This window comes from Neoarius graeffei, chromosome 3, assembly GCF_027579695.1.
Source record: "Neoarius graeffei isolate fNeoGra1 chromosome 3, fNeoGra1.pri, whole genome shotgun sequence".
NCBI lineage: Eukaryota > Metazoa > Chordata > Actinopteri > Siluriformes > Ariidae > Neoarius > Neoarius graeffei.
The window spans coordinates 11,252,757-11,264,239 of NC_083571.1; the positions used below are offsets into that span (position 1 = coordinate 11,252,757).

At 40.8% G+C, this 11,483-nt stretch overlaps 1 protein-coding gene across 1 annotated transcript in view; it reads left to right on the forward strand.

Moving 5' to 3' along the window:
• Positions 1-10,906, forward strand: part of LOC132882708 (solute carrier family 22 member 2-like) — a 34,816-nt gene extending 23,910 nt beyond the window's left edge. Inside the window, exons 8-11 of the mRNA XM_060915803.1 lie at positions 3,791-3,899; positions 5,383-5,495; positions 10,639-10,738; positions 10,828-10,906. Of these exons, the coding sequence (XP_060771786.1) occupies positions 3,791-3,899; positions 5,383-5,495; positions 10,639-10,738; positions 10,828-10,906 (401 nt within the window). The remainder of the gene's footprint in view (positions 1-3,790; positions 3,900-5,382; positions 5,496-10,638; positions 10,739-10,827) is intronic.
• Positions 10,907-11,483: the final 577 nt, after the last annotated feature.

Here is an 11,483-nt window from a genome sequence, read left to right on the forward strand (position 1 = left end):
TTTTCGTAGCCAAACAAAACCAAAAATTCCATTTAAATTTACAAAAGTCTTTTTAAATAAGTCTTTGCACTTATCTGCATATTTTAATAAATGCCAGTCATCCGGAAATTTCCAAGCACCATTTGTGGCATAGATTTGCATTCAGCCACTCCCACAAAACTCCAGAAAAGGGAAATTTCACAGAGAACTGGAAAGGACAAATGGCAATGAAATGGTGAAAGAGCACCTCCAAAGCACCTTGTGCGCTAAATATTCCAGTAATGCAACTCAGTCATTGCAACTCAGCTACTGCATACACACACTAACTCATCCTCCTTTTATAGGATGCCATTACTTTTATCCTAGTTTTGTAAAAGTTGTATTTATATGTCATAATTTACTGATTTGCATGAATATGAAACCACTGTGTTTCACAAAATCAGTGTGTAATTGAAATCAATAAGCGATTTAAACTTGACAGCGTAATTTGGATTTAAAATCGCAGTAAAATCCAAAAATTATACAGATTGAAGATTCACACTAGTAGTCGAGACCATCTATACTGAGATCAAGACCAAAGTGTATCAGGGTTCTAACTAGGCCTTTTCAGCGTATCGAGCCGATACGCAGTGCTTCCTTACCGCTATGCCCACAATATTGCTGACACGCCTGTAAAAGTTGCCGCTACACTAATAAAAAGACTTGTCAATCTTGAAAATGTGGTCTTTTGTTTAATTTTCCCTTGTTATCCCCACGTGATGGTGAATGTTCTACATTCGGACATACTCCACTCCTCGTCCATGTAAGCACCCAGTGCATAGCTGCCCGAGTAGTTCCATGTGGAGATTGTCACTGATCATGCTAGTCTGGTTTACCTCCTTCCTTATGCTGTGTTCGTGGTAAACCACCATCCGTGTTAAGACGTGCTTACATGCTATGCACGTAATACATGCCGGTCCGCGGCAATTTTTTTTTATGACACAACACGGTGCATTGAAACCGTTGGTATAACAGTCACTAGGGGAAGGTACAGTGTCTTGCAAACGTATTCATCCCCCTTGGTGTTTGTCCTGTTTTGTCGCATTACAAGCTAGAATTAAAATGGATTTTTGGGGGGTTAGCACCATTTGATTTACAGAACATGCCTACAATTTTAAAGCTGCAAATTGTTGTTTTATTGTGACACAAACAATAATTAAGATGACAAAACAGAAATCTGGAGTGTGCATAGGTATTCATTCCCCCAAAGTTAGTACTTTGTAGAGCCCCTTTTTGCTGCAATTACAGGTGCAAGTCTCTTGGGGTATGTCTCTATTAGCTTAGCACATCTAGCCACTGGAATTTTTGCCCATTCCTCAAGGCAAAACTGCTCCAATTCCTTCAAGTTATATGGGTTGCGTTGGTGTACAACAATCTTCAAGTTATGCCACAGATTCTCAATTGGATTGAGGTCTGGGCTTTGATTAGGCCATTCCAAGACATTTAAATGTTTCCCTTTAAACCACTCCAGTGTAGCTTTAGCAGTATGTTTAGGGTCATTTTCATGCCAAAACATGAACCTTCGTCCCAGTCTCAAACCTCTGGCTGACTCAATCAGGTTTTCCTCCAGAATTGCCCTATATTTAGTGCCATCCATCTTTCCTTCAGTCCTGACCAGCTTTCCTGTCTCTGCAGATGAAAAAACATCCCCACAGCATGATGCTGCCACCACCATGCTTCACTGTAGGAATGGTGTTCTCAGGGTGTTGGGTTTGTGCCACACATGGCGTTTCCCATGATGGCCAAAAAGATCAAGCTTAGTCTCATTTGACCAGAAGATCTTCCATGTGTTTGGGGAGTCTGCCACATGCTGTTGGGCAAACTCCAAACGTGTTTTCTTAAGCAATAACTTTTTTCTGGCCACTCCTCCATAAAGCCCTGCTCTGTGAAGTGTATGGCTTAAAGTGATGCTATGGACAAATACTCCCATCTCCACTGTGGATCTTTGCAGCTCATTCAGTGTTATCTGTGGTGTCTTTGTTGCATCTCTGATTAATGCCCTCCTTGCCCGGTCTGTGAATTTTGGTCGGTGGCCTTCTTTTGTCAGGTTTGTAGTGGTGACATATTCTTTCCAATTTTTTTTAAAAGATTTTTTTTGCCTTTTTTTCACCCTTATTGGACAGGACAGTGCAGAGACAGGAAATGAGCGGGAGAGAGAGAGACGGGGAGGGACCAGGAAACGACCTTGGGCCAGAATCAAACCCAGGTCCCCGGACCCATGGCACGGCGCCCCATCCACCCGAGCCATGACGCCCCATATTCTTTCCATTTTGGTATAATGAATTTAATGGTGCTCCCTGGGATATTCAAAGTTTGGGATATTTTTTTATAATCCAACCCTGATCTATACTTCTCCACAACTTTGTCTTTGACCTGTTTGGAGGCTCCTTGATTTTCATGTTGCTTGCTTAATGGTGTTGCAGAGTCAGGGTCCTTCCAGAACAGGTTGATTTGTACAGACATCATGTGACAGATCATGTGACACTTTGACTGCACACAGGTGGATCTTAATCAACTAATTATGTGACTTATGAAGTGAATTGGTTGGACCAGTTCTTATTTATACTTATACACACTCCAGATTTCTAGTTTTTCATCTTAATTATTGTTTGTGTCACAATAAAACAACAATGTGCACCTTTAAAGTGGTAGGCATGTTGTGTAAATCAAATGGAGATAACCCTCCAAAATCCATTTCAATTCCAGCTTGTAATGCGACAAAACAGGACAAACACCAAGGGGGATGAATACTTTTGCAAGACACTGTATGATATGAGTTAGATTTGGATAGTCATGTACTATAATTGAATAGCTTAAGCTGAAAATAAAGCCGACACTTGGTGAACATCAACTGGTTGTTTAATTCTTATTCCATAAATATGTCACTAATATACTTGAATATTAATTAGAATCAGTCTTCAATCAAAAACAATCACAGCAACTTTTGGCAAAAAAAAAAATCTCATTAATATTACCAATAAAGAGTGGCTTTCAGGGAGGCCTGCAAGTGCCAGGAAATGCACAAGAATGCATCTCCGAGCATGTAGAACCCGTGAGCTTTCAGGAGCCTAAGGTGTTCCCCGAACCCCCGTCCGTTATGACTGGTGCCACTACACTGATATTTTGGTCTAGTTAGAACCCTGCAAAGTGTATTAAGATTGAGACAAGACCAAGATTTTGAGGAGTTGAGATCAAGTCAAGACCACGGCCAAGGCAGGGTGAGACCGAGTCAAGACCAGGACCAGGCCAGTGTGTGTGGGGGAGGGGTCACAGTTGTTAATAGGAAGAAAAACGTCAAATTAGCAGGGAGTCACCTTATTGGTCGCATGTGGAGCAGGAAGTTTTCCATCCAATCATAGTGACGATGTTAACAAATAAATCAAACAATGCACAGGCAGTTTAGTGAAATCCCCTCAGTTGTGGTCTTGACCGGTATTGAAATAAACTACCGAGTCTCTTTGTCTGAGACCGAGACATGACCGAGTAAAAATATGGTCGATTTCGAGACGAGCTCGAGACCTTCAAAAAGTGATCTTGAGACCAGTCTCGAGTACAACAACACTAATTCACACTAATATGTCTGCTTATATGGAAATTTATACAAACTCATGAACCAACCGTAGGACATGAACTTTTTTTTTCTGAACATTTATTTTCAGCCTTGTGTAAAATAAGTCAAACATTTTATTCATTGATTCTTTTATGTGCCATTTGAATAAACTCCCAACCACTCTAAGGGTTTTCCTTCCCTTTAAACCTCTGTTTCCTGCAGGTTTGTTCTGGTTTAAAACGACTGTGGCTTGCATTGGGAGACTGGGAATCACTATGGCTTTTGAACTCCTGATTTTTGTAAACACTGAGTTGTACCCGACCTTCATCAGGTAAAGTAGCTCTGAAGTTCGAAGGTCACGTGCTGCCAAATAACTCAGCATAACCTTGTACATTTATGCTGCACATGGTGCATATGGCACAGAACACTGCGCTACTGGTTCAGTTTAGTCTTAATATGTGTGTATGTTGGGGTGGGGGGATGGGAGGATAACTAACCCAGTCGCCTGGGACAAGCACATCTGGTGATTGTCACCAGATGTGCAACACTAGTGTTGAAGTCAAGACCATCTAAACTGAGACCAAAGCACATCTGGTGACAAGTATCTGGGTGACTCGTTTTTCCATTCACAGTTGGAAATTGGCAGCGAAGCCAAATTCAGTAGACTGTAGATGTAATTGTTGCCATTACTTTTTTTTTTTACTTCACTTAACCAACATCTGCTTTTTCTTCTTCTTCTTCTTCTTCTTCCAGCTGTTCCCATTAGGGGTCACCACAACAGATAATGTCCCTCCATATCTATATCTTCTTCTGTTACACCAACCATCCTCATGTCCTCTTTCACCACATTCATAAATCTCATCTCTGCGCTTCCTCTTTTCCTTCTACCTGGCAACTTCATCTCCTGCATTCTTTTCCCAATATACCCAGTCCATGTCCAAACCATCTCAATCAACTTAACCAACATCTGAAGAAATAATAACTCCACTCCTTGCTGAATTTCACAAAAGTAAACTTTTCATTTGATATGTTGGTTTACACATTACACTCCCCAACTGGTTTATATGCTTCTCTGTGGTGCAAAGCATCCCACACCCTACTACACTGTAGAAACTACACTTACTAGGCATATTAATTATCTTGAAAGGATTTTAGATCTTTCCAGAATCAGGAATATGAAGGGATGTGAAAACAGTAACACAGCTGAGCAAAGTACAGTACAGTGCAAATCTTATACTAGCAAAACCTGCAATTGCTTTGCCTTTGAATACTTGAGTGACAGAAAGCAAAGACACTTGACAGACACAAGTTTTTACTCCAAGCTTTCGGACCTACGGTCCATCATCAGGGACAGAATGGAATGAAGGCTAATGAAGTTATAACTAATAAGTTAATCAGTAAGTTACATTCCATTCTGTCCCTGATGATGGACCATAGATCTGAAAGCTCTGAGTAAAACTTCGTAAATTTGTGTGGAAGACGTTTTTATTTAATTAATATGATTCCCACATACAAACTTTGGAGATAACTTTTTTTTATGCGATGAGAGAACACCACAGCTCACAGTCGAAATGTTAGCCAAAGACTTTCTGCCTTTTTGTTGAGGGCGAAAACACAATGTTTCATCAAACTCTATTAATCTACATAATTATCCTGTCATACAACTGGAGCTCTGGGTAAACACAACATGGGGCTGGGAGCCAAATGAATTTTTCCATCCAGTAAAGAATTGATCAGCTTCTGACATGATAAATTTGGTTAACTATATGTTATAGTAGTTTCTAACTAAAGAGTAATGACATGTATTCCTGCAGGAACATGGGGTTTTCAGTGTGCTCTACTTTATGTGATATCGGAGGGATTGTAGCCCCGTTCCTGCTTTACAGACTTGCAGTCATCTGGCTGGAGCTGCCACTTATCATTTTTGGTGTGTATGAAACAAAACTATACCTTGTTTTCTTTTTTCTTTGCATCGTTTCGAGGAAAAAATATAGAAACACTGCAATTTTTCTTTGTGATCTCAAATATTTTGGTTTCACACTTTCTAACCACCAGAGCCTATCTATAATAATTTTTTTATTTATAATGACATTAGCTGATCATTTTATTACTTTTTGAATTGTTTCATTTTTGCTCTTAGTTTCTCTGATTTATGCGATACTGTACCCACAAAAAAGCTGGGCAGCCTTCAGACAAAATGAAAGACATTTACAACCCCGATTCCAAAAAAGTTGGGACAAAGTACAAATTGTAAATAAAAATGGAATGCAATGATGTGGAAGTTTCAAAATTCCATATTTTATTCAGAATAGAACATAGATGACATATCAGATGTTTAAACTGAGAAAATGTATCATTTAAAGAGAAAAATTAGGTGATTTTAAATTTCATGACAACAACACATCTCAAAAAAGTTGAGACAAGGCCATGTTTACCACTGTGAGACATCTACTTTTCTCTTTACAACAGTCTGTAAACGTCTGGGGACTGAGGAGACAAGTTGCTCAAGTTTAGGGATAGGAATGTTAACCCATTCTTGTCTAATGTAGGATTCTAGTTGCTCAACTGTCTTAGGTCTTTTTTGTCGTATCTTCTGTTTTATGATGCGTCAAATGTTTTCTTTGAGTGAAAGATCTGGACTGCAGGCTGGCCAGTTCAGTACTCGGACCCTTCTTCTACGCAGCCATGATGCTGTAATTGATGCAGTATGTGGTTTGGCATTGTCATGTTGGAAAATGCAAGGTCTTCCCTGAAAGAGACGTCGTCGGGATGGGAGCATATGTTGCTCTAGAACCTGGATATACCTTTCAGCACTGATGGTGTCTTTCCAGATGTGTAAGCTACCCATGCCACACACACTAATGCAAACCCTTACCATCAGAGATGCAGGCTTCTGAACTGAGCACTGATAACAACTTGGGTCGTCCTTCTCCTCTTTAGTCCGAATGACACGGCGTCCCTGATTTCCATAAAGAACTTCAAATTTTGATTCATCTGACCACAGAACAGTTTTCCACTTTGCCACAGTCCATTATAAATGAGCCTTGGCCCAGAGAAGACGTCTGCGCTTCTGGATCGTGTTTAGATACGGCTTCGTCTTTGAACTATAGAGTTTTAGCTGGCAACGGCGGATGGCACAGTGAATTGTGTTCACAGATAATGTTCTCTGGAAATATTCCTGAGCCCATTTTGTGATTTCCAATAAGAAGGATGCCTGTATGTGATGCAGTGCCGTCTAAGGGCCCGAAGATCACAGGCACCCAGTATGGTTTTCCGGCCTTGACCCTTACGCACAGAGATTCTTCCAGATTCTCTGAATCTTTTGATGATATTATGCACTGTAGATGATGATATGTTCAAACTCTTTGCAATTTTACACTGTCGAACTCCTTTCTGATATTGCTCCACTATTTGTCGGTGCAGAATTAGGGGGATTGGTGATCCTCTTCCCATCTTTACTTCTGAGAGCCACTACCACGCCAAGATGCTCTTTTTATACCCAGTCATGTTAATGACCTATTGCCAATTGACCTAATGAGTTGCAGTTTGGTCCTCCAGCTGTTCCTTTTTTGTACCTTTAACTTTTCCAGCCTCTTATTGCCCCTGTCCCAACTTTTTTTGAGATGTGTTGCTGTCATGAAATTTCAAATGAGCCAATATTTGGCATGGAATTTCAAAATGTCTCACTTTCGACATTTGATATGTTGTCTATGTTTTATTGTGAATACAATATCAGTTTTTGAGATTTGTAAATTATTGCATTCCATTTTTATTTACAATTTGTACTTTGTCCCAACTTTTTTTGGAATCAGGGTTGTAGTTTGTGGATAATACAAGGGGTTAAATAGTGTATGGTCAGATATTAGTAGTAACACCCACATTTTGTAGTGTTACAACATGCAACTGAAATGGATTTAATTGGGATGACATGTCACGAAGCAACCAAGAAGCCAACTCTCAGTATGATGCTACCACCAACATGCTTTACTGCAAGGACCGTTTTCTCAAGGTCAGGGTTCTCCGGAAAATCTGAAGTAGCCAGCTAAAAAAAAAACGTAGTAGGCAGCTCTGGAATTTCCCACAGCACGCTAATGCTCAGGGGGTCTGGAGGCAGGCCCCCCAGAAAATTTTGAAATTTACATGCCTTCTGGTGCATTCTCAGCTCATAAATTACTAATCATTTCCCTGTAAAATACTTGCAAAATATATATGAAATTTCCCTCCAGATGTATGTGTGCTTGGCTTTCTCAGTTACCCTCTGTAGTATGCTGCCTGGCTCTGTAACATAACTACATATGCTATGGTGTGGTCACATGGTCCAGCTCAGCCAATCAGAGCGCGAGAATCAATCAAAAAATATGGCAGCACTTCCGGTCATGTTAGACCTGAATTGAAGACAATTTTGTGGTGGAATAATTGGATTTACAGCAAGTTATGGGCAGTGCAGACAATATAAATTACTTGAAAATTGAAAGGGAAGTTTTTTTTTTTCTGGGATTGAGTAGCCGGTGTAGACTGTCTGTGTAGCTGGAGAAAACCGCTGGTCACCGGCGCTTGTGGACATCTCTGCAAGGTGGTGTGCAGTGTTGGGTTTCTGCCAAATATAGTGGATCTTAGTCTCCAACATGTCTTTTGGCAAATTCCAAACAAAACTTCATAGGGCTTGCCATTATAGCATATTATATAGCCTAATGGTTAGAGAAGCAGCTTTGGGACCAAAACACGGGCGATTGCTCTAAGACAATGAGGGAGGCTCAGCCTCCTCTAAAAATTCTGGATCTGAAATAGCAATGTTATAAGTTATAACATTGCTATTTCAGATCCAGAATCATAGAAATATATGTGCTCAACCCAACTACAGTGCGAAATCATTCCGTTATAACTTTCCCCAGTTCGCCTAATGTGCGTGTGAGTTTTTCCCCCTCGTGACAGTGCGATGCAGCCCAGCCTCAGTGGACTTCAATGGCATTTGGGAGCTATGCGCTTTTCAATCTCAAAATGCAAGACGGTTATTGGACAAATACTGCGAAAATGCCCGCCTACGGACTCCGAGCCTCACAGTGGGAGGGACATGGCAGTTTCCGCGAGGAGACTGGTGATTGGTGAAAGCAGCTGGATATTTTCTTTGATTGACAGCTCGTTTCAAATATAGACAGGCAGCGGTGAATTTCAGTTCAGTCCCATGCGGATTCGCAAGTGCTGTGGTGTATTGTAAGAGATCAGCTTACATTTCGATTTCATTCATTACATACGGTTTCTACCAGCTTTTTTAGTTTGTATATATTTTCATTGTAAATAAAGTGTAAATATAGTGTTGTCAAGTTTGCTATCTTAGTTCCAGAAATTTCGTTTATTTGAGTGACTGAACTTGAACTTGAGGGGGCTAGTCAGCTAGCAAGAAAGCTGCGCATGGATGCCAAGCATTGCTGATTTAATTTTGGCGAAGCCATTTGCCAGTCTTCCTTTCGAGGAAAAAATTAAAATTAAAGAGCAGGGTAGACCAACGCCTCAAATTGACTTGGTGAAAAAGGTAGGGAATAATACTCGTTCCTTTCAGCTCTCCTGGTACGAGAAAGTGAATTGGCTAACAGCAAGTGACCCACATCAACAACAGTAAATATGCTACTTTAGTAATATGTCATGGATGGACCAAAAATATAGAATCTATTTAAAATGTTTATGCTGAGTATATTATATTGGGGGGCGGCACGGTGGTGTAGTGGTTAGCGCTGTCGCCTCACAGCAAGAAGGTCCGGGTTCGAGCCCCGTGACCGGCGAAAGCCTTTCTGTGTGGAGTTTGCGTGTTCTCCCCGTGTCCGCGTGGGTTTCCTCCGGGTGCGCCGGTTTCCCCCACAGTCCAAAGACATGCAGGTTATGTTAACTGGTGACTCTAAATTGACCGTAGGTGTGAATGTGAGTGTGAATGGTTGTCTGTGTCTATGTGTCGGCCCTGTGATGACCTGGCGACTTGTCCAGGGTGTACCCCGCCTTTCGCCCGTAGTCAGCTGGGATAGGCTCCAGCTTGCCTGTGACCCTGTAGAGCAGGATAAAGCGGCTAGAGATAATGAGATGAGATGAGATATTATATTGGAATATATATATTTTTGGATATGAATTAAACACAGCTACAATTTGGAAAACATTTTTAAACAAAAACACAGCCGAGAACATTTCACACTACAGACCTGGATTAAAAGTGAAGGGTTATCAAAATTGTCAATAAAACATTTCTCAGTCAAAATAAGTAAAATATAGGGAAAGTGTCATTGAATGAAATGTGTGGCACCCAGCTCTATGTTTGGCTCCCCAAGGTCAGTGCTTGTGCCTATTCCAGAACACTCTGCTGTTACTGCTGAGGTTCCTGACAAAGTGCTGCTTTCAATAATGATCAATTTTTAAACAACATGCCACAATTTTAAAATATAAAATGTTAAAATATACCCCCCAACACCACCATCATGTATATTGGACAGTAGGCTAATGGGCCAAAAGAACCTGTTATTTCACAGTTTCTGACCCTGCCAACAATCAGCCAGATCAGTGGCAAGAGTATGGGCAAAATTGATGTGTTTTTTCTTTTTTCTTTTAAAATCTGGAAATATCGTAACCAACCAGCCTCCCCTGTTTGAAAGACTACCAGCCGCCACTGGACCAAAAGGTTACTGGTTTGATTCCCTGGACCAGCAGGAATGGTTGAAGTGCTCTTGAGCAAGGCACCTAACCCCAAACTGCTCCCCAGGCTGCTCTGGGTATGCTGTATGTCACTCTGTATGAGAGCGTCTGCTAAACGCCTGTAATCTAACGTACAGACATAAAGCCCAGTTTTGTGGAGTGTCCAAGTTATGGTTGTCCTGTGAACAGTGTCTCCTGTCTGAGCTGTTCATATCTTCAGCTCTTTCAAGTTACCCTTGGCCTCTTGGTTGCTTTTCTGACTAAAATTTAAAAGTTTAGTATAAATTCTTGAATTAAATGTTTGCCATGACTACAGCTCAGCTGGGTGTCTGTGGTAGTGTACTCATAGACAGACTAGAGAAAGGTGTATTAGACATAAATTCCAACAACTCCAATAGGAATCCTGGCAGTGATCGCTGGTGGTTTAGTCCTGATGCTTCCTGAGACCAGAGGTGTACCTCTTCCAGAGACCATCGATGACATTGAACACCCAAACAAGTGAGATATATATTTATTGTTTGAGTTGTTTGAGCACCATCACTGGCATAACATCACACATTGTTATATTTTGTCTTTTCTTATTGTAGAAACAAAGATAAAAGTCATCAGCTGGATAATCTCCTGCAGCCAGATGTGACACAAAATAAAGAAACTACAACAGTTTAAGTGGAACATTTTCGCTCTGACAGTGGTAACGTGTGGAGTTTAATCTGTAGCACCCTATCAGGAGTTGATGAGATGGAGGGGCTGCTGTTCAGTAAGAGAGACCAGAACTGGTTGTCACAGTACTTACAGTGTCTTGCAAAAGTATTCATCCCCCTTTGTGTTTGTCCTGTTTTGCCGCATTACAAGCTGGAATTAAAATGGATTTTTGGGAGGTTAGCACCATTTGATTTACACAACATGACTATCACTTTAAAGGTGCAAATTTTTGTTTTATTGACCCCCTTTCCTATGAAACCCCTAAAAGTATAGTAGATCAGGGTTGGGTTATAAAAAATATCCCAAACTTTGAATAGCCCACGGAGCACCATTAAATCCATTATAGCAAAATGGAAAAAATATGGCGCCACTACAAACCTGACAAGAGAAGGCCGCCCACCAAAATTCACAGACCGGGCAAGGAAGGCATTTATCAGAGATGCAACAAAGACACCAAAGATAACAATAAATGAGCTGCAAAGATCCACAGTGGAGATGGGAGTATCTGTCCATAGGACCACTTTAAGCCGTACACTCCACA